The sequence below is a fragment of the Chenopodium album genome, chromosome 6 (genome assembly GCF_948465745.1).
Source record: "Chenopodium album chromosome 6, dcCheAlbu1.1, whole genome shotgun sequence".
Classification (NCBI taxonomy): Eukaryota; Viridiplantae; Streptophyta; class Magnoliopsida; order Caryophyllales; family Amaranthaceae; genus Chenopodium; species Chenopodium album.
In genome coordinates, this window is record NC_137839.1 from 6,499,019 (window position 1) to 6,523,571 (window position 24,553).

At 33.7% G+C, this 24,553-nt stretch overlaps 2 protein-coding genes across 5 annotated transcripts; one reads left to right on the plus strand and one right to left on the minus strand.

The window, feature by feature from the left end:
• LOC145635755 (E3 ubiquitin-protein ligase XBAT32-like) lies at positions 1-7,055 on the plus strand. 4 transcript variants are annotated; one of them, XM_081687104.1, is made up of 13 exons: positions 3-601; positions 688-770; positions 960-1,047; positions 1,246-1,443; positions 1,531-1,590; positions 1,863-1,934; positions 2,044-2,219; positions 2,312-2,472; positions 3,245-3,303; positions 3,661-3,707; positions 4,866-5,006; positions 5,597-5,688; positions 6,268-7,055. In XM_081687104.1, exons 4-13 carry the CDS (start codon positions 1,249-1,251, stop codon positions 6,795-6,797), a joined length of 1,533 nt encoding a protein of 510 aa, XP_081543230.1. In that variant the 5' UTR covers positions 3-601; positions 688-770; positions 960-1,047; positions 1,246-1,248; the 3' UTR covers positions 6,798-7,055. The 4 variants fall into 4 exon arrangements, with proteins under 4 accessions (XP_081543232.1, XP_081543231.1, XP_081543230.1 ...); XM_081687103.1 differs by having other exon boundaries at positions 3-770; XM_081687106.1 differs by lacking the exon at positions 1,531-1,590 and having other exon boundaries at positions 1-770.
• Positions 7,056-15,049: 7,994 nt separating this feature from the next.
• Positions 15,050-18,325, minus strand: LOC145635756 (nucleolar GTP-binding protein 1-like). The gene is made up of 2 exons (XM_081687107.1): positions 18,171-18,325; positions 15,050-17,239 (listed from the first exon to the last, which is right to left on the minus strand). Exon 2 carries the CDS (start codon positions 17,215-17,217, stop codon positions 15,193-15,195), a length of 2,025 nt encoding a protein of 674 aa, XP_081543233.1. The 5' UTR covers positions 17,218-17,239; positions 18,171-18,325; the 3' UTR covers positions 15,050-15,192.
• Positions 18,326-24,553: the final 6,228 nt, after the last annotated feature.

Consider the following 24,553-nt stretch of genomic DNA (forward strand, 5'->3'; position numbering starts at 1 on the left):
CCAATCATCAACACACGCTTTTCGGTGCAGGCGTTTGTTGGATTGATTATTACTTGTATTTCAGTAAAAAAAATAAAAAAAATCGCACATCTTTGTTCATTCTCTCTCCTCAATTTCTTATGAACATTCCTTTTTTCTTGTCCAAATATATTTAACATGTTTTGCTTCTTTTGCAAAATAATAATAATTGATTTGATTAATCGTGTGAATGTTTTGTATTAATAATTAGTAGACAAAAGGCATCATTTTGCTTCAATTTTGTTTAGTGTTTCTTTTTTATTTTTTTTTAGGGACAATTACACCTTATTTCCATTGGATTTGAGGTGGACGTCCTATCTTTGTAGAGTGTTGAATTTCCCCCTTTTTTCCGGGCTCTTTCTTCAAGAAAACAATAACCCATTTTGCAAAATTTGTTCTTTTCTTCTTTTTCTTAAAGAATTTATAAATGGGTATATAGTATATTCATCAATTTACAATTTTTTGTGGGTGTTTGAGGTGACAGTTGAGGTGATTATTTCTGGTTGGATATTGGGTGAATTATGATGATTGGGTTGTTGGGTATTAGGGTTCTAAGATTTTGATCCCTATACGAAGAATTGTGGTGGGTATTGCTCAGTTTATGATATTTTGGGGGAGAATTGTGATGATTGGATTTTGGATTAATTTTATTTGGAAATTGAATACTAGGGTTCAAAGATTTTGATCCCAATATGAGGAATTTTGTTAGGTGTTACTCAATTCTGATGATTTGAAGGAGTCTTCTAAAATGGGTATGTAATCTTGTACTTCATGAAATGAAACCATATATTATACTTCGTATTTGTTTAATGGGTTATTTTATTTTTAATGATTTGGTTTGTTTGATTGTCAAAGAAATCTTCTATATTTGGGTAAGAATTTTGAGTAACCTGTTATTTTTGGTTGTGAATTGTGATGCATCTATACATATTGTATTATAGGGATTCAAATTGAAGAGAGATCTGCAGTAATTTTTGGTCGTTACACCAAACAATCTCGTACCTTGATGTAAAAAAAAACAGTTCGTTGGTGAGTTGTTAGTTGCTTGTAGAAAATAAGGAGGCAGAATTACTTGTACTTTGTTTATGTTATCCAAATTCTGGGATTCTGGGATATTTTAATGATGAAGAACAAGAATAACCATAATACTTATTGTTGTTAGAAACCTAAGGTGAAGGAGGAGGAGGAATTGGGAGTAATTTAGTTTATAATCTTCTCCTTCTCCAGGCAATGAAGTTCTTAAGCATTGTTGGGAATTCTTTAGGCTGCTCTGCTTCAGGAGAACGCCTGGTTTCAGCTGCTAGAGATGGTGATTTACAGGAAGCCAAAGCGTTATTGGAGTACAATCCTCGTCTTGTGAGGTATTCGACTTTTGGTGTTAGGAACTCCCCTTTGCATTACTCTGCAGCTCAGGGCCACCATGAGGTAATTGATTGCCTCTCAGGATTTGTAAATTCTTGTGTGCTTTTTAAATATGCAAGTGTTTGAGACTTTGGTTGATTTGATGCTTAGATTGTTACTCTTCTGCTCGAGACTGGTGTTGATATCAATCTTAGGAATTATCGTGGCCAGGTAACTGCATTATCTATGATTATTATCATACTCTTTAATCAGTTGTAATTCTCAATAGTCAATACTCGATAGATTGTATGGAATATCTTTTCAACTTGCTTGTGAGGATCCTACATGCTAGTTCTGTAGGAAAGAATCCTGGTTATCATTCTTTTCATTATGTTAAAACTTGATAAAAATGGCAGTATATAGTTTTTACAATGCGCAGTTATTCATGTTAGATTAGCTATTGAATCTTCTGTGCTGAAAAGAAAATACGATTTGATGTGCAGACTGCTCTGATGCAAGCATGTCAGCATGGTCATTGGGAGGTTGTACAGACTCTGGTTCTTTTCAAAGCCAATGTATGTTCACTTCTTCTGCTTTAGGTTTTGGGAACTAAAACAGAATTAACTACTTTTAGGTGTGGGTGTATGCAAGTTAATTAATGCTCTGTAGTTATTTGAGATGTAGATTCACAGAGCAGATTATCTTAATGGGGGTACTGCTCTTCATCTAGCTGCTTTGAATGGGCATACTCGGTGTATTAGGCTCCTTCTTGCTGATTATATCCCTAGCATTTCTGTCACTTGGAATCTGTTACAAAAGAAATCAAAAAATGAATATGGAAGCTCAGAGTTTAATGCAAGGTATTGTGGCTCAATAGTGCCTTCATCTTCTTGTTACTTTTCCAAACATGAATATACTTTATTGATTTCTGTGTTCTGCTTTCCTGGACCAGTGCCCTCCGCCAAGTAATTAACAAACCTGCGGATGGAGGGATCACAGCACTTCATATGGCTGCCTTGAATGGGCATTTTGAAACTGTCCATCTACTTTTGGATCTTGGAGCTTCTGTTAGTGAAATAACTGTGGAAGATGGGACTACAATTGATCTCATAGGTAAAGCTATCAGAACTCTTTTCTTATTCTTCAACTATCGTTAAAATTTTTGTGCAATTTGTTACACAAGCCAAAGTCCGCAATTTGTTTGTTGAATTGGATCTTAAGATTGATGTGATTGCTGGGGTGAGGCAGGTGTAATAAACTGACCTTAGGAGGGACATTATGGCTAATCTAATATTATTATGTTAACAGTCTTCAGATTTATTATAAATAGAGATAGATGAGGAAGGAGGAGGCCAGCAGATTGTGGGTTGATTCCTAGGAGAGTTGTGGCCTCAAGTCACTATTTGGAGAGTGGTAGCATAAAGCTACAGTTCTAAAAAAATATTTTGGCTTAATTTTAATCAAAGACTCAATCTTTCTTTCTAACTCTTCTCATTTTTTTGATAAATCTCGATTTGTGAGCTTGAATCCATTCCAGCAGGGGCCTTGGGTTCTGGGATACATGATTGAGACTTCTTTCATTCTATCAACTCATGCCTTTGTTTCTTTGTTCAAGTGCCACAGCTATATTTTTACTTAGAGTAGTCCTTAGGTGTGGCCTTCCATCTATAAATACATGTATACTTGACAGGTTACTTAAAGTGCAATGATATAAAATTTCTGTCAGTCCTGCAGATCTTATGTTAAATGAAACAACAAAAGTTATATAGTTCTTAATTGTACAATTTGATGTCTTAATTGTGTATGCATAGCATCAGAGTTTAACCTGCATATGCTTTTCATAGTAGTCATGTTCTCAACAAGTTGGGTTCAATTTATTTTGCAGGTGCAGGAAGCACTCCTCTACATTATGCAGCTTGTGGTGGAAATCAACAGTGTTGTCAAGTAGGGTCCTTTATTCTAATTGAAAAGTCTAATTTATGAAATGTGCATCACACGGGTTGTACCAATAGAAAGAGTGGAGAAAGATGATAAATATAGTGAGGGAAAGGAGAAAAATAATTGAAGCCTTTGAAGCGAATGAGATAAAATAGGAGAGAGATACAAGATAAACAACTACTTATGGCTTGATATTCATTTTTTGTAAGAAAATTGGAAAATTTGAGAGATCGACACATTGGAAAATGAGATAATAATAGTCTTTGGCCCTTTGAAATTGTGTTCTAGGTATAGTTTAGTTTTATATTGATCTTGGCTACTGTAATCTGACTGATCTTCCGAATTAAACTTTCCGTGTTTCAGCTTTTGATTGCGAGAGGTGCCAGTCTGACAGCTGAAAATGCAAAAGGGTATGTGTTTCCTTTGCCATCAATCTTCTCATTGGTCTTGTGTTTTTACTACTTAAATGCCTCAAAGCCACCTCTTTTTTCATTAAATAACAGTTATTGGTAATAAATTATAGCTAATTATACACGAATTATGAAGGAACTCCATTATCTATCTGTTATAAATGAAAACTTGTGTTGGTTGACCCCAGGCTAGTATCATTACTCTATTATGATGATTAACGTGGCTAATACTTGTGATACAAGGAGAAGATATTTTTGTAAAAAAAAGTACTGAGGTTGACAAAGTCTAAGGTTATACCAAGGACACTCAAAGTTTAAAATATATCAGAATGGAAAGCCAAACATCTGAAAGTTGTGACTTCAGAGTCACTGACTAGTGACTACCTGCTGCCACTAAAGTTATTTTGTTTATACACCACTGTACCATTATGGCTTGATTAGTAATGTAAAAATTGTTTCGTTGAATGTCTTGTAAGTGATCAATGTCGTCTGGTTATCTAGAATTTGCTTGAACAGTACTAATAGCTGTCTGATCACTCATCTTTTTGGATAATACTCAATGAACCATGTTTCCCTTAGTTAATGCTTCTATGCATCATATGGGATAATTCTGGACGTAGATTTGATGCATTTATATCTTTAGGGAGACTACAACCTCTTATGTTGCTTCATCTCCTTGAGCACCTTCATTGATTTGCATAACTGTGTGTACTTTTGATCCTAAGTTCTTAACAACTCTTTGTTTCAATGCTGTACACTTGAATCAAGATCTAAATAATGCTAATTGAATGAGGCTTCCATCTTATCTTTGTTGTCTTTATTTGTTGGTCTAATGGTTTGTATCAGAAATAGTCTTATGCTCTTTGACTTTAGTGACTGTGAAAAATAATTAAAATATAAAATTTTCCCTAGAGGCACAGTTTACAGCATAATGCAGGCTCTTATATATATTAATTTGGTGGCTCTATCTTGAAGCTACATTTTGGAGATCACATATTATATGTTAAATACTTTAAATAACTTGATCTCTTGACTTGTTAGATGTTGCATGTGCGTATTGTGAAAACCTTGTGAATGTGAGTCGGTTTTTGCTCACAATCTTGTTTACCTCAATAAACTAATTTTTTGTAAAATATTCCATTTTTCTGCATGTTGTAGATGGATTCCATTGATGGTTGCTCGTTCATGGCATAGAGATTCAATTCTAGAAATTCTTTCAACACCTCAAGACATCCTATTACCATCTATTCCTTCCCCTTTTCTGTCTCTTCCCCTGATGAGCATTATCAAAATTGCAAGGTAAGCAAACTTCTGTTTTGGCTTGGGGGTGCATTTCTAACTTTTAGGTCTGTTGCTATTAACCAACTTGAAACCAATTAACTTTTCCCATAACCATCCTTAATCCTAATCACCCTCAAACTCTTTTGTGTCTTTGATAACTTCGGCTGATGGTAATTAGTGGAATTGATAGACTGGGGTGCGATTTTAGTGTCAAATATTGTGTACACATTTGAAACTAGATCTTAGTATGCATTAACTGTGAAAAGCAACATCAATAATAAAGAAAATGGAAGCAGAAGTAAATAGGAAAACAAATTTTATACAGAGTTATAATGTTATAAGACTTATAACTACTGAAAAGGTAATGGAACCAAAAGTAAATCAAGAGAGTTTCAAATACTAGTTGCATTGAAATCCATAAAGATTCTAAGTGAGAGCTCTTTTAACTACTACGTATTTCAACTTTTCAGATCTAGATACATGACCATGATTTCAGGCTAGTTCTGGATATATCAACCCTGAACTTGGACAGTTTGTTCTCCTCTTCCTTAAAAGATAGTTTATCTGAGGGCTAACTCATTCCCTTTCTTTTTCTTTGTGGTTCACAGAGACTGTGGTTGGCGAAATCCAGACTTGGTACCAGCATGCCAAGATCCTTGTGTGGTCTGTCTTGAAGGGAGGTGCACTGTAGCTTCCGAAGGTATAGCATCAAGTTTTATTTGTCTTTGTTGTTTCCAAAAGTTTTTTACCATTTGTTTTTCATTATTATTTGTTAACAGCTTTTTGAATCTTTGACCGGCATTCTACCATTCTAAATTCAATCTTAAGTAAAAATAAAATAGTCTTTACCTTCATCTTCATCTTAACCTGGCTTAAATACAATAAATTTGATGGATTAATGACATTAATCCATATTATTTGGTGAGAGCAAAGTGTATGAATTACTGGACAGTTGAACATTGGTAAATGATTTGCATCTTAGAAATCTAGACTAGTGATATGAGGATTTATGAGCTACATTAGACGCAACTTTGATTGACACTTTGGTGAAAGTCACCACCTTGTACATGCTCTAAGAGCAATTGTGAATGACTGAACGTAGACAATCCATGTTTTATTTTCTGCTCATAGACTATCTTTTCTGTTTTGATTTTTTTGTGGGAGTTACATAAATTTTTGTATTACAAGCTTATATCTACATTATTATAAATTGAATTTGCATTAGTTTTGTCCCTGGGAAAGAACCTGTGAACATCAATGTAATATATGTTCTGTACAGGTTGTGGTCATGAGTTTTGTGCTCGTTGTGCGTTATACCTTTGCACCATGAACTGCTCCTCGACTGTTGCCAAAGGTCCTCCAGGCTCAATCCCATGTCCACTATGCCGGCATGGCATTGTCTCATTTGTAAAACTACCCGGGACAAGATCCATACCCAAAGAAATTGGGAGGACGAGCTTGTCATTGTCTTTTTGTGGGTGCTCATGTGAGAAAAATGAGCGTGCCTCTCTGACAATGCCTCTTTGCATGCCACCTCCCGTCTCTTCCACCTCCGACCGAGTCTCCCCTTTAAGTTCCTCATTCCGTTCTTTGAGCTGTCAAAGATTTCCATCAATGAAACTCAACTCTGGTTGCTGTATGGGAGGATCAGAGACTAGTCCCTCTATCATTGGAGGGTCAGTGAACCAGAGTTTAAGGAACCAGTTGGGTAGGTGTGGAAGAGTGAGATTACGTCGGTCATCATCTCATTCCGAAGGCCGGAAATCTTGGTTTTGTTCTCTCAACCAATATGCTGCTGCTAGTAATTGATTCATCCTTCTTTTTGCTGGTTTCTTATCAGCATCAATATATTTAGAGCCAATCGACAAAGCACGGCCCGCTCATCCTAGCCTGACACGGCCCATGGTCAGCTCTAATCCTTTTTTATTCTTTCCTATTTCCTTACAGAGGCATGTCTTGTGCTCCTTTTTTTTTTCCAGGTTTCTTGTATTAGTTCTATAGAATTTGATATTGTAATCCCCAAAATTCTAGAAAAATAGAAGGGAAAATATAAAAGATCATCTAATATATTCATATGTTGTAAATACTTGTATTGAATACTCCTTATGTAAAACTTACAAGAGACATATTGAGCTATATATATAAAAAAAAAAAAAAAAAAAAAAAAAAAAGGACAATTTTGCTGTGTACAAGGCAAAATTACTTCAATTTTTTTGGATATACCACAAAATCCCTCAAAAGTAGAAATATTGAACTTTTTCTGCTATAAATAATTAATTATTTCAGGAAATGTGTTAAAATAAGGAAATATCCCAAGTGAAAACTTTCAGTTTTTTAAGTTTACAAAAGATTGAACCTACTTTCTGAGTTCTGACAATCTCTTTCAATATAGCTGTATAGGATTTTGATGTTACATTATCAGTTTAAAGGGTTAAGGCGTTGGACTTGAGCCATGATTTCTGCCAGTCAAATTTATTACTATATTGGTGCAAATCAGTTTTTTTTTTTTTTTTTTTTTTTTTTTTTTTTGCTACGAGTATTAAAAGTCAAAACCTACACACGCATTAGGGAGATAACACTTTCATTGAGCAATTTTTTTCACACATTCACACCTATCACAAATGACTTGTTTCACCCCGTTTGTTGTAGCCCGAGTTGTTGTTATCCAATTTGAATCATGTGCTCTAAATTCTCTAAATTTATTTAACTAGATTATTGATTATGTTTTCTGAAAGAGTTCATAATAGATTGGATATGACTTGAATAAAATCGAAATAAACCAGATACGTATGTTTGGATTGAATATGATCCAATTAAACTCAAACTTAATTAAATCGAACTAAACCGGATAAGTGTGTTTAAGTAGGACCCAAATCAACTCAAACTTATAAAAAAAAAGCAACTCATCTTAACTCATCTTTGAGTACGTCTAGAAACATACTTCCACCATTATTATTTCTACAAAGATCATGAATCAATACAAAGTGATTTGACTAAACCATCAAAATTTCTCAAAATTATTTATGACTTCCAAAAAAAAGATTAAATTAGTAAGTAAATTTTCCCATAATAATAAATCTTTCTTCTGGTGTGATTTGACAATCGGATTTTAAAATACATTTGAAGTGATTTTCCTAACCAGAAAACATACATTCTCATTCAGTCATTCATTCCTTTATACTCTAAACCACTCAGTAACACCATGCATCCCACTAAAATTACACCATAAACCATAATTAGATGTAAAAATTAGTTCTTTACACTTGTGCTTTAATTTTTTCCGCTAAATTTGGATAAATTAGTTGATGGTTAGATATTACCAATACAATTGAAAATAACAATGGTGCTTGATTTAACAAGATTCAACCGATAATGTAAAATAAAAATATAAATTTCATTAATTCAATTTCGCATTTTTCTTATTTAATAAATGCCATGCATAGGAATATTACATAGAGTACAGTATAACAAAAGACCTAAATAGACAGTACATACTATCTTTCAAACGAAAGAGGGGAAAAATTATAGAGTATAAATATCTGCCTATGAAGAACTAAGTACAAGTTCATGAATATGAAGCAAATTACAACCTCAACTCCACTTAAAAATTACATGTAATCTTACAATAACATCTCAAGAAGAAGCTCAGAAGGGACAGTCAGCCAAGATTAGTATGGGAGATTTGATTAAGATGGAGAGAAAGACAAACAAAAGGAGTGGAAAGAAAGGTGATTATGAGCAAGAAAAAACATAGAAAAAGCCTTGCAAGGCCAAGAAAAACACGTGATAGTCAAAGAGTAGATGATTACCCTTCAACATGAATGTGCAGAATAAAAAGAAAATGCTGAGAGAAAAGAGATCACGACACTAAAATAAGTAAAATAAGAAAAACAAAGAAACGATATGTATGGAAGGAAGCTCAGCAGCGATAGCGCCTGTAGATGGCTTATTCAATCTTCATTGGTGTGAACATAAACAATGTTGCTCTCTCTATTTTGGTGACAGCAAGGAGAAAGCATGGTAAGAGTAGTAGTTCAAAGGAACTATTAGTACCCTTAATAGGCATATGAAAATGAAGAGAAACTTGTATCATAATGTTGTGAAATGAAATGATAAAATAACTTAGTTGATGTAATATTGAAGAGACTGATACATAAATAGTTAAATTACTCGTATATATATAGGGAGAAAGTAAGATATGAAGGTAAATAAATAATTGTGAGCTACAATTGCTGACATATATTCCAAATAGGTGTAAAGGAGGTTTTTGCAATGTACTGACGAAAGCTGAAACAGTAAATAGATATAGTTAACCGTAGTAATTGAAAGCCAAATTTATGTAAATTTACTGTCTTTTGAACTAACTCTAATACGGTAAATAAAAACATTAATTGCTTGTTACTTATTTTATGTAAGAGTTTAATTTTTATCTTTCAATTCTATGGTTATAAATTTATGATGCATGTCTAATTTAATTTTATGGAGTAGTCTAGTTGTGGTTCCTTTAATTTTAGGGATAGATTCGTCTATTATCCTAATACCTTGTGGATTAACCATGTATGGGTGTGTTCGATAAGATTAAATATTATCTATTTTGATACTCGTAAGTTGTACATATTAGAGGTTGGATATTAAAAGTGTTTTAATATGGCTAATGGCTAGAAGTAGATATTTTGATAGCAATTAGCCAATTATACTAAACCCTACTTAGATGTTTGATAGCAATTATACTAAACCCTACTTAGATGTTTGATAGCACTTTTACTAAACCTTACCCTTGTTTATCCTCTATATCTGTCAACCTCTTTTATAATAATCGTTGAGTTGACATATCCAGTAGCATCGACATATAGTGTAACGTAAATTTATCCTCTTCACGTTGATAATCTCTTATTGACATTCAAATTAAGTCGTTAAAGTATTTGGAAATTGGTAACCAAATTGCATATGTACCCTTAGGGGTGAGCAAACCGGGTTTACAGTCAAAATTTTAGGATCCGGACTTGGAATTGGTTGGAATCGGGTCCTAAAATTCGGATCATCGGGTATTGGAATTGGTTCAACCGGGTCCTAAAATTTAGAAATTGGTATTGGAACCACTGGATACCAGTTCCGGGTACCCACTTATGTATGTAATTGTTAAAATATAATACAAATTATAATTCTTATTTTAGTGTTCATTTTTAGCGTTAAATACTTATATTTATATATGCATTAAGCTATTTGTATTTATGTTAGGTATTAATAATACTTTTTTAATTTACAAATTAAATACATTCAACATATTTTTATTATTTAAAATTTGTTTAATTTAGCATATATTAGGTAACCGAGTACCCAACCGGTTTCGATTCCAAAAAGTTGAGAATTGGAATTGGTTATAACTGGGTCCTTAATTTATTACCCAGAATTGGAACCACCGGGTCCAATTCCGGTTCCAGACCCACCGATTTCTAATCGGTTTCGGTTTCAATTCCGGGTATCCAGAATTTTTGCTCACTCCAGTACCATAATGGATATAAGTTCATAAAACATTCAATTTGAATCTACTAGTACCCCATATTCAGACCCGTTTCTGAGATTTTGGTGGCCTATGGGCGAACTTGTGATTTGGGGCCTTAATTTTAAATATAACGGTACGCACAAACATTTTAAGGGTATGCAAAAATAAACCAAAAAAAATATAAAATGCATATTTTTAAGTTACAACTTTTTTTTTTTTTTTGAAAGGCTTTTAAGTTACAACTTAAATAATTCAGTGTAACTTAATTTCTGAATCTTGCAAATAATTTTTTTTTAAACAAAATATTTATTTAATTTTCCAACTCAATCAGCATCCACCATAACTCCGTAAGTAGTACTCCAATCAAGATAAAATTATTTTGCTTCAAAAAAAAGATAAAATTATTTTGAAAAATTAAATTCTCCAAAATTCTCGGCAAAAACTAGCTTATAATAATAATAATTAATAATAATAATAATAATAATAATAATAATATTCTGTAATAATAATAAATAAACCGTATAACAAAATTAAGTACATAAAAAACAGAAAAAATCACAAAAATTGAAAAATATTGAACCATTGGGAGATTATCATGAATAACTTACAGTAAAACTTTTCAATGGAAACCTTAACCACCAATGTTTGTACTCTTTTGTCAAAAAAAAAATGTTTGTACTCCTTATATAGAGAACCACGGTCATTCTCTCTTTATAAATTTATTTTTCCTGAGAATTGAACTTAGCCAAATTAAGGGATTAATTATGGGTATTAATTAAGGAGGTAGCTGTTTTGGGAAAGGGAAATCTTTTCTTCATTCTTATCATGAGTGAATACAGGAAGATACATGAAGGAATATTAAACATTGATTATGGGCTTTATTTATTTTTTTAAAAAAATTAAACCAAAAATCTGTTTTTTTAACAAATTTGGGTTCCCATTCTGGGCCCCGGGCGACCGCCCCGGCTGCCCTGCCCCAGATACGGGGCTGCCCATATTATATTATAGTATTAAAGTGTATTAAGACTGGAATAAATAAGATAAAATGATTTTTACAAAAATAAAAATGTAGTAGCATACTAGCATTACCAAAATTGTAGCAGAAGAATGAATGAGATGTCAATAGGATTATATAGGGAGAGTGATGTGTCCAGAGAAAAAAAAGGACAGAAGCAAATTGAAGGCAAAGTCTATATAATGTGACTGAACGAATTAAAACAACAGGTCTGATCTGATAAATGATAAATGATAAAATGGTGTATCTCTAATCTCTGTATCACATCTTTTGCCTTCTAACTCACGTTACATACTACTCGTAGAGAATAACTTAGCATGTAGGCTTGTCAACTCTGTGGTACAGGATACTCTACTTGTATTAATAGAGTAGTGTTTTTAGACATGATGCATGATTCCCATCTACGGGAGTACAGTACAAGAAAATAAGATCAAGGTTCCGGCAAATATAGAGCCGGAAAAAGTTGATGCGATATGAATTAAACTTGACACAAAACGTTTAATTAAACAAATTGAATTAGTGTTGAGACTTTCAACACAAAAGTAACACAACTTAATAATCCGCAAAGGGAAAAATTACGGAGTACCATCATTGCCGAACATGATGATAAATCTTATGAACGAGCTAGAGGCTAGCAATTTTAATACGTACAGTATGATAACATGACACAAATCGAACTGCCAAACATGAATATAGTGAGTTAGCGCAACTGCGCAAGTGTTACCGACACATTTAATTCAATAGGTCAACTTGACTCTACACATTTAATTGTTTGTTAGTGTTGAGACTTGAGACTCCTATACCGATTTATCTACGTACACGAACCCAACATGACCCGACAAAGTTTGTCAACTCTTCAAAATAATGAAGTACTATTACTTCATCCAGTTCATAAATAATTAGTTTGCATGCATAAAAATGTTATTAGTTCAAATCAATATCATCAATATCAATATATATTATTAAAACTCATGGCAAAACATGTTATTTTACCATGTGTCACCAATTTTGCCATTTGGCATATGATGTGACGTAACATCATACCAGTCCATTAATGATTGAAAAACTCCATGCATTAACCTTCATATACTACCTCCGTTACATATTATGTGCAACGATTAGACATTTTTCCTCTCTACTTTATGTCAAATCGTTGCAGATAATATGTAACGGAGGTAGTATTAATGTTTAACTTAATTGAAACATTCTTCATATGCATAACACCCTATTTAAATTTCTCTTGGAATGTAACTCCTTAAAATTTACACTATAATAAATTTGAAAGAAATTAAACATTACTCTTTTTTTTTTAGGTATTCTTATAGTCAAACCAGTTCATACAAGCAACAAACTAATTAAGTTGTCGTCTTTAAAAAAAACCACCACATAAAGCCTTCAGTGACAAATAAGCCAAAATATATATAGTTCGATTAAAATAATAAATTTATAATGACCCAAGACATCGCCCGGGCCAATAACTAGTTATATAACAATTAGGCTTGGACAAAAATTAGAAAATGCACTTAATTATACATTAATATATATCTCACTTTAATTGGAGATGTAACAAATTTTATTTGTATAATATTGTATTAATTGAACTTTTTAAAGCTTTTGTGACGCTCAAAATAGTGCTTTTACAAAAACTTATATGATCAAATTCAATTTAATTTTAGGGTATGAGGTATATTTTGGTATTGACTAAGATTTTTTTTAGTATTTGTCAAGATTAATTGTCTCCTGTTTATGAGTTGGTTGAAATAAATCCTAAACAATGAAGCTTATTAATATCTTACTACCTTTGTTCTTTTATGTTCTACTCACTTAATTACTAATTACTTCTATAAATACGCAACTTTAGAAATTGAAAAAGGTGAATGAGTATAAGATAAAGAGAAATTGTAAGAAAGTCTGATTGCATAAGATAAATATAAATAAAATAAGAGAGTATGACAAAAGGTGCAATTATGAAGTAGAAGAGGTAAGATGGTAAAAAATATACTACCTACCTTACAAGTTATGTGCAACGATTTGACATAAAGCAGAAAAGGAAAATGTCTAATTGTTGCACATAACCTGCAATGGAGGTAGTAAAATAAAACACCTACCCAAGTCTGAAGTACGTGCTGCACAACATTACGCTGCCTCCCATCAGGAATTGGGAAAAGAACCATTGGCTTAGATAACCCTTTCTCTCTAACTGTAAGAATTAGGTTAGTGCCTCAATCTTAAAAGACCTCTACACACCATCCCTTGGATAGTTGGCAGACGAGGATCATCCCATCCATCAACTCTTTCATTATTCACAAACCACAGAAGCTTAAGCCAGTTTAAAAGTGTATAGGCCATACTCAATCTGCACATTATGAGCATATCCTAAACCTAACCAGCAATTACAATTAAGGTTGAAGACAACAACTGAAGCTTTAAATTATAAACTGTAAAGTGAGAGAAGGAGCTCAGACCTCATCCAATAGAATGAAGAGAAAAATTAAAGCTAGAAAACTTAAAACCCCAAAAGAATTGGAGATCGAATGAACAAAAGTAAATTAAAATGGGTATAATTCAACAGCAGCAAAAGAAGTCATACATATTGAAATCAAACGAAAATAATCAAGCACAAAAACAGAAAACCAAGTAATAAACAAAATTTGGAATTACAGCACAACTTAACCTTACACAGCCTCCCATCTGGAATTGCAAAAGGAACTAAGTTAACCAAGTGAAAGCGGGAATTCAGCTGCAGAAGGTTCAACAAGTTACGAGAATGATAATCGTAGTTAAGATGTGAAAATTGTGTAAATCCACACAGATACACATCTCACAAAATCAATGAGTTATACCTAAAATAAAATATGCTAATCACAGTCGAATATTTCTATTATCTGGACTACCAACAAACTAAAAGGCTACTGGCAAATCATTTCTACTTAGCAGTCCTATAATATCAGTTAGGAAGTAACACAAATGTTCCTGATATTAGACACCCTTAAGAATTCTGCAACTTGCTACTTAGTCCTTGGCTCCTTGCAAGCACAATCAAACAAGTTGTACTCTTATATAAACTTAGAGGAATTTTCTGCATACCCAAGTCTGAAGGAGGTACTGCACAACATTACGCTGCCTTTCATCAGGAATTGCAAATAGAACAACTGGCTTTGAATGTTTCACAAATGGAACATCGTATCTGATGTAACCCATTCTCTTTAACTACATGAATTGGGTTAGTGCCTCAATCTTAAAAGACCTCTATGCACTATCCCTTTGTTAGTTGGCAGACGAGGATCATCCCATCTGTCAACTCTTCCATTATTCACAAATCACAGAAGCCTAAGCCATCTTAAAAGTGTATAGACAATACCCAATATCCACATTATGAGCATATCTAAACCTAACCACCAATTACAATGAAGGTTGAAAACAACTGCAGCATTAAATTATAAATTGTAAAACGAGAGAGGGAGCTCAGACCTCATCCAAAAGAATGAAGAGAAAAATTGAAGGTAGAAAACCCCAAAGAAGTGAAGATTGAATGAACAGGAGTAGATTAAAATGGGTATAATTAAACAGCAGCAAAAAAGAGTCATACATATTGAAATCAAATCAAACGAAAATAGTCAAGCACAAAAACAGAAAACCAAGTAATAAACAAAATTTGGAACGACTTTGTAAGAGCCAGAAAAGTCCTAACGCCGATCAGTTTTACCAATGGAGCGCTTCCCAGAGAAAAGATGTTTAGGTTTGAGATTAGGAATGACTCTATCTCCTTCTCCCTTACGAGCATCCTTGTTCCTTTTCTTGGCAGATTTTTTGGCAAGATTAATAGCTTTGCCCTTCTGGATTGAGTCCTTGAATCCTTCTCCTGGTACAAGTTCGCCAATTGGTGGTCGTGATCTCGACCTAGACCTGGATTGAGACGCAGAACGCATTTTCTTGTTGGATTGCTCAGTATCCATATCCATGGCATCTCCTTCTCCCATATCTGGTGACCTCTGCCTCTTCCGACCCCTTGACTTGCTACGAGCTCTGTCAATTGCAGCAGACGGGTCGATGCCCAGTTTTGATAATTGCCTACCCATTCTCTCGGTTGTAAACTTCCTATCCTTGTCAAACTTCCTCGGCACAATAGGTCTGCTCCCAGCAGTGCTCTTTTTCAACCTGTGTTCTTGAATGAGCAAGCTTTTCTTTCTCCTGATTTCTGCCAGTGCCTCTTTCTCTTCTGCTGTCAATTCTTCACCATCCATCTCAAAGTCTTCCTCAGCCTCATCAGCAAGACGAAGCCCTTCTTCTCTCTCCAACTCTTCAAGTCTATGCAAGATATCAGGATCAACAAAATCATAAACATTGTGCCCATCAAGAAATTCTGGCATAATATCTTCTTTCCATTCATCATCTGCCAAGATATAATGCTTCTTCAAGCTAGCAGAGTATACACCAGCACCACCATTCTCATCCTCCAACTGCCTTTCAGTTATTCTTTGTTCCTTCTCCGCCTTTTCCATTGCTTCCTTGGCCTTGGCTTCAAGAACCCCGGGAGGTATGCAAGGTGGTCTTTCCTTCTGGTCTCGAGGCTTTGGAACCGCCACATGGAAACGGTTCAAGCAGTCATTTATCTTCTTAGACTTCATCTTCAGTTCAACCCTCTGATCCAACAGCCTGTCACAGGCCGCATTCTTCACTGCAATAACCCCTTCTTCAGTCAGAGTACTCATGGTTAGAAGAACTCCCTCTTCAGTAGCCTCGCCTCCCTGGCCTACCACTGTTTTCAGAGCCTCAGCTTTCATTTCCATGACCAGTTTCTTATCTTCCTCAGGTATATTATCAAATGACTGCAAATCTGTCTTGTTGCACACTATGATCAATGGCTTATTCATGAAAAGAGATTTGATACTGTGGAAGAGGGCAGCTTGCTGGGCAATAGTATATCCACATGATCCTGAGATGTCCAAAAAGAAGAGCACTGCAGCTCGCAGATGTGCAAGAGCAGTGATACTGCACATCTCAATAATATTCCTATCTTCAAATGGTCGGTCCAGAATCCCAGGGGTATCAATCACTTGATACCTCAAATACTTGTAATCTGTATGACCCACAAAGAGTGATTTTGTTGTAAATGCATACGGTTGCACATCTACATCAGCCCTAGTAATCTTGTTCATGAACGAACTCTTCCCCACATTTGGGTAACCACAAATTAAAATTGTTCTTGTGTTTGGGTCAATGGAAGGCAACCTTGCCATATGTTGCCGAACTTGCTCAAGATAAGCCAAACTTTGGCTGATTCGTTTCATCACAGTGCACATTCGACCAAGAGCAGCAACTTTAAGGCACTTACATCTGTACAGTGAATCACCATACTTCAACAGCTTAACATAATCCTTGGAGATCTTTGAAATCAGATTTCTAGCAGTATTCACTTGCCCAAGAGCAAGCTTGTAATGATCCTTGTTGTAAAGAACATGGAGGAGATCACCATAAAAAGGATGGATATCGTCAAGCCTAGGGAACTCGTCAATAATAGCTGACAACTTTTCCTGAAAATTCTGTTGTGTGTATTTCACTTTCCGCATGTAAAACTGCCTAAGCCGAGAAATTGCATAACCTTTGTGGACAACTGTTGGGGTTTGTCGTTGAGTTCTAGATAGAACAATGTCTATCATTTCTTTCCCATTGGGAACCACAGTTATTTTCTTAAGATTATACTGCACCATTTTTACAAGCTTCTTATCAACCCTGAAGAGGAAAAATAAAATCATATGATGGTTGAAATCAAAATGTTCACTATAGAATAGAAAAATAAACCGAACACGCATGAAAATCAAAAATCTGATTATTCCAGGTTTTTCACTATAGAATAGAAAAATACATTGAACACACATGAAAATCAAAAATCTGATCATTCCAGGTTTTTCAATATAGAATAGAAAATTAAACAGAACACACATGAAAATCGAATTATTCCAGGTTTTTCACTATAGCATAGAAAATTAAACAGAACACACATGAAAATCTAAAATCCGATTTCATTCGAGGTTTCTCACTATAGAATAGATAATTAAACAGAACAAACATGAAAATCGAAAAATCAATTTCAATTTGAGGTTACTCCTTAACCTCCACACTACTATTGACAAATCAAGAGCTCTGAAATCCAATTACCCCACAACTTAAACCATGGGATTAAAAATAAGGCAAATTTAGAATGGATTTGTACAAAGTAAAGCCTTACTTGAACAAATGATCTACTTGCAAACACAAAGATTAAAACTTTACCTAAAACCCTGAATATTTAGGGTTTAAGAGGGACAAATAAATTAACCAAAAATATAGTTTTATCACTCAGACTATAACCATGTAACACTTTTTTTTCTTATCAGATTTCGGAGAAAAGTTCCATTTTCATAGCTCAGATGATATTACAGGAATAAAGGTTTATGTAAACAAATAATTGCAACCAAATTTGACTCAGTTTTCAAATTAAACTATTCTCACATAATAATATGAATAGCAATGAAATTCAAGCTATAATCCTTCTGTAATTACAACCAATTATTCAATAATCAATCCACCTTAATTAATTAAATTAACGATTAACAGTACTAGAGTGTAAAATTGATATTCAATTATTACAAAGAAGAAGGGAAAAAAAAAAAGAAAAACATACCTCAGAAGTTGCTTCAATGGAGGGGAGAAAGCTTGGAGTGAATGGTAGAATCAAGAGCACAATGAAGAGGAAACGTTCTTCTGTATGTTGTGTGTATTGCCTAGCGGCTGCTCAAGTAGGTTAAACAAAGGCTGAGATTTTTTTCGGCAACCAACCTAAAATGATTTTTTTTTTTTTTTTCATTTTTAATAATAATAAGTTAATTACTACTCCCTCCGTCCCCAAAAAATTTAATTAAAAAAAATAATATTAAATGATTTTAATTCAGTAAAATAATTTCATATATCAATAAAGAATCAGTAACTTTAAAAAAGAGATACGGAGTATAATATAAAATCAGTCAAAATAAATTCAATTCACCAAAATAATTTTAGTTCATTTAAAATAATTTCAATTGAACAAAAATAAGGTGAAAAATTTAGCCTAAATATCAAAGTTAGGGGAGAAAATACAAATTTCTCACAGTGAAAATAATCTATGTTAATCAAGTGGCAACTTATGTAAATAATTTGTGTTGGATACCGTGTCAAAACATTAAAATATTGCTACATATCCACCTGGAAATAAACCTTGGGTGAAAGGTTAACCAAGGCATTGGTGATGAGTAAAAAGACATTGACATCTACATGTCAAACGTTATCAAGATGACGACTAAGCAGAAGAATTATGAACTTCGGCCTTCGGCCACCAAGTTTGTAATTCGTTTGTGTGCAATTGAATTGTTTTCCCATTTTTGTTAGTGTTGTTGGATTTTGTTTTGGCAACTTTGGCAAATTGCAACATTAGTCACACTAACCAAAATAACCATTGATAAACAACCGTAATTCAAAAGCATAAATCAAACAAAATAACTTGACTATTTGCTAACAATGTCGAACCATCTAATTAATATCCAAAAAAGTTTAATCAATCAAAACCAATCTCGACTGCAATGGATAAACCACTAAAGGAAGGAAAACTCAAAGGTTAACTATACCGTTATTTCTCCATATGTTATTAAGGTTTTCGTCTTACGGCCGAAACTGGTAGTGTTGGTAATGTCGAAGCAGCTTGAAGATGGGTTGGAGGAAGATGATGAAGATGGTTGGAGGAAAGAGGAAGCAACTTATGTAATTATGTTTACTTGTTGAGTTAACACCAAATAACTAGAGTTGAACATAGTTAACTTAAGCATCCTACAAATTACATACGTAACCTTTAGTAAGTCTTTAAAGTTACTTATATTGCCCCTTGATAAACAACATAAGGTTCTCAACGTGAGCAGAGAACCCGAGCACAACTCAAATTATAGTAAATATTGGGTTAAAAAAAAAAAAAAAGTTAGCTTATACATTTTGCACATGAAACGAGGCAAGCATTTGTGGCCATACAAGTACGTCCCATTGGACAATAATTAAGCTTCATGCCCTGTTTCTTCTACTCCTCAATTTGAGTGACGACATTTTTTTGCTAAAAAAATAAATTCGGGTTGTATCTCACAAAGTAAAGATTGCAAGAACTATATTAGTGTATTACAATTAGAGAAGTAAGAACTTTACTGCACTATTTTCACATAATTGTAGTGTCTGACACCATTCAAAACTGATTGTGTTTGTGTGTTAGGGTTGGTACTTAATGTGGTTATGATGTTGCATGATTTTCTGTAAGGTATGTTAAATTATGTTGAAGTTGCAATTTAATTTGTTGTGTGTTAAGTTCACTGACATCATAAAGAATATGTCAATTTGTAGTATAAGATTTTCAAGCTTCGAATTTGATTAGGGGTTGTGAAAGTATGAGTTTGAACCAAAATAGTAAATGGACAATATTTGACCTTATAATTTGAGTATTGATAATTTGGTTGTATTTTAGTTGCAAATCAACCCTGAGTCTCTGTCATTATAATACAATCAATTTATATTTTTTAGGGTTACAAATATGAACGACTGATAAGTGGTTTATTTGACCACTTACAGTGTTGATTTAAACCCAATTTTGTGATCTTTTCCCCTTTTTCTAACCCCTTTTTGAATGAAAATGTTGTATCTTGGCTTCGCCCTTTCTTTGCTTGTGTTTGTCCATGTTTTGCAGGTACTATATCTCAATTTGACATGCACCCAAAGCATGGAGTAATGTTCAAAGCTCGAAGACAAAGAAGGGAGAGCCCGCTCTAAGGGGAGCGTGCGTGCACCTCTCCTGGAGCGGGCGCTCCTCAAATTCAGCAACAATCTGCCCAAATTCAGTGCCTGTGAGGAGCGGGCGTGCTCCTAACCAGGAGCGGGCACTCCTACCTTTGAAGTTGAATTCTGCCTATGCTGTGGAATAGGGGAGCGGGCGTGCTGTAATACCCCGTATTTTTATGTATTTTTATAAAATATTTAAGTATTAATAAAATGTATTGTCAAGGGCTCAAGTATTTTAATTAAATATTTTAAAAGGTTAAAGTATTTTAAATATAAAGTTTTATAAAAGTAAAATATGTTTTGGGCCAAACGTTTATTAATTATTGGGCAATGTAAATTATTCCTACATACTCTTATTGGAATAACCCATTCCAAAACCCATAACTTAAGCCCTACCCCATAACTCAAGCCCACATTTTTATAAGCCCACATTTAACCCTACACTCTCTACTCTATAAATACCCCATGAATCCCCAAAAATTTCCCACACAAAAAGGTTAGTCTTATTTTCTCTCTCCTTTGTTTTATTAATTTGTGTAATTATAATTATTGATTTATGGGTTTTGATTTTATTGTTTGAAATTAATTTAATTAGTACCAAATTGTATTTTGATGATTGAACTTTATAATTTTCAGATTTTGTAAATTTTATAACCTAGGGTTTTTAATTATTGAAAATCACGATTTTAGGGTTTTTATGAATAATTGATTTAGGGCTTGTATAGTAATGATGTTTTGAAATTTTGGTGATTATAACTACTTATTAGTTTAACTTAATTCCAGATTTATTTTGAACACGTAAATTCATGTTTTAATTATTAGATTTCCGTCCGTTAATATTAATCCCGTTTTAATCTCGATCAGGTTCTAAACTCCTCCGATTTTGATAAAAACAAAGTAGTGTTTTTCGAGTGGAAACAACGTTTTAAGAAAGACTCACTACTTTGGTAGTGAGCATCACCCTCTCGTGGCCAAATTCAGCCTCTAAATACGATTTTCGAGCAGTTTTTGATTTTTAAAGAAGTTTTTTTTTATGCTTTAAATTTTATCTTTGAGTTTAAAAGGGGTAAGAGATAATTTAATGTTTATATGGATAATTTAAGTATAAATATGTATTTTGATGAAGTTTTAAAGGATTTTTTTATTAGTTTAAAATGTTGGAATTTTATTTAAAGTAGTATAATTGTGATTTTTAATAAAAAGGTGTGATTATCCATTAAAAAGGAGTTTAATTAGGGGTTTTTAAATAATTTTCAGATTATTATAAGTTATTTAAAGTGAGTTTAGGTTGCTGGAAATTGTATATACAAGGGTAATTAATATAGTATTATTGTCCCTTTATGTAGGAGACTTGGTTCGAGAATTGTTGTAGAGTACTCGGTTATTTTAAGAGCTTATTTAGGTACGTTCGCGTACTTAGCATATTTTGATGACGTAGAATCATGCTAAGTTTGATTTCAATCAATTACAAGTAGTATCATGCTAAGGTTTATGTATGGAATTGTGAATTTATGGTGTTTGTGATTGAATTGTGAAGCATGAATTATTTGTGATGGTTATGGATTGGAAAATTATATTTTGGGCATGTTGTGTTTGAACCACATTTTTATTTATGGCATGTTAGAAGGCATGATTAATTAAACTACATGTTTAATTATGTTTGGAATATTGAAAAGGAATTTGATTATGGTTCAAATAATTTTTTTATTGATGCTTTAAGCATAAGGAAGGAGCCATATAAGTGTCTATGTAAACAAGGAATAAATTGTATGTTGGTGTCTTTGTGCACTTAAGGTGTTTTTAACACCGAGGGATAGGATTTTTGGCGCATTATGCGTTTAAGGTGTCTTTGACACTGAGGTAGAATTAAAAAGGGTTCAACATTAAATAATATGTGGTCACTAAGTGTTCAAGAATTAATTTGGTATGTTTGGTTGATTGAATAATTATTGTTGATTGTTTTCTGATGCTTTGAGAGTCATCACCAAGTCCAATAAAAGGTAAATAGCGTAAAGTGAAAGAGATTACGCACCAAAACTCTTGGAACGTATATACCTTGAGTATGAACAATGGGGGGAGTTATGGGGTTTTATATTTAACCATAACTTCTAATGGAGTACAGGACGCTGTACATTCTTTTTTTATTTATTATTATGCGCAGGAATTCCGCCACCTTTGAGTGGTTTTGTCGCTGGCACGATTAGCTTCCGTGTTAGTTAACCTCAATTTATTTGGGGGATGGATAGTTGGAAATCCGTTCGATGCGTAATCAACGCTAAATAAATTATTTAGTGTCTAGTTAAAGAGTCTTGTTGAATGTGGAGTGTGCTTGTTCACAGGTGCATTGAGGTAAGAGTGTGTTGATAGGTGAAAGCATGTTGGTGTGTTTATTTACGCTTATGTACTCAACTTTGCTGATTGTGTGTGTTTGTGTGTTTGGCCATGTCTTTACTTTGGCCCTACGACGACTCATTTTCTAATGGCGAGTAGTGGGGACAAGTAGAGAGGAGGTTTTCAGGTGATGAAGCATATTCATGAATGGGCATGAGTGAAGAGCGAATCATGCTAGTTCCTATAAGTATATGATGTGTTTAGTGCTTTAATTATTTATGATATTATTATCATGCATGACTAACGCAAAAGTTTTAAAGTTGGTTTGGTTTTAATAAGGGCCTACAATGGTTCCAAGTTGTAGGATGATTTTATTTTACTTTCGTTGGTTGACTTTTCAAGTTGACTTGTTTTGAAATTAGTCTTCCGCTGTGTGTCTTTGATGGTTGCCTTAGCCGTTTTCACGGTGGCGGTAATATCTTAGATATTCCTATTTAAATTTTTAAACAGGGCAAAATAGGTATTTTAAAAGAAAGGAATTTATAGGGTGTTACACGTGCACCCTGTGATGAGCGAGCGCCCCTCCTTGTCACTTTCAAATCTGACTTTTCACTGAAGCAACTGGAAAGGGCGTGCAGTAGAAAGGAGCGGGCGCTCCTCGCTGGTAATCCGTTTTATTTTGACGGATTTCCCTATGTGTTTCAGAGAGTATAAATACTTCCCCTTTAGCTCATTTGTAATGATTGAACAGTAGCCTAGTTTTCAGAAATCTCTCTTAGTTTGAAACATTCCTTTTAGTTAATTTAGCTTAGTTTTCATCAAATCAAATCATTGTATTAGTGAAATTCAAGAATTATTCTCAAGGTTTGACAATTTGTATTCAACATTTGAAGCTTCAATTAGTAATTTCTTCAACCTTCTTTTACTTAATTTCAGATTTTATTTGGTATTTATTGCATGTTACTTGAATCCTTTTAGTTCTGATAATTCCTTGTTGGATGATAGTGAATTCGATTGTTAACCACTTTTCCCCAATTATTGAAGTAGTTAGAATCCTAATACTTGTTTGCATGTTGATGAATATGAGTTGTGAGTAGTCTTCTTGCTAGGGGTTGGGTGAAGCTCAACTTTTTAGGTTAATTATGCAAATGTGGGAGTAACATTGATGTTTGTATTGCAATTAAACTGATTGTATGAGATTCCTTGTTAGTTCTTCGTGATAGGATTAGCTACCCTTGATCTAGGAGCTTGATAGCATGATATGCTTAGTTTGACATGGAAATGTGAATGAAGCATGACATTACTTATTGCAATTTGATTATGTATCTTCTATTGCTAAACTAATGAGGAATCTAAGTTTAGTAGTGTGAGTTGTTTCCTAATTGCACGAGGTTGATCTTACATATAGTCCTTGCTATATATTGTCTATTTTACTCCCCGTTTGTCTAATTGCCTTGGTTGAGTGAATCCCATTCCCTAGTGTCTTTAATACATCGTTTTAGAACCATAATTTGTTTGTCTACTTGACGAACCCCCAATTCACCAAAGACTTCGATTTAGCTGAAGTGTTAAGATCTTTAGCAACCATATCCCATTCCTTGTGGACCAAACTCTTACTTGTCATTATGCTTGGTTTGTAGGATGTTTGTTTATAAGTGAGTTTGATTGAGTGTTGAATGTGCTACCGTTCTAACGCCCATCAACGACCTAAACCAAAACTAGTTATGGAGGGTTTGGAAGCTCATGCTATCTATTTTTACAAATCAAAATTTTGATGCTCGAGATCTTCCTGAAATTAGACTATGGTGGGGCAATCAATGTGACCAAAGTATGCAGCTTTTAAAGAAGAATTTGGATGATTAGACCTGGATTCCAAGGCGCGTAAGGAAA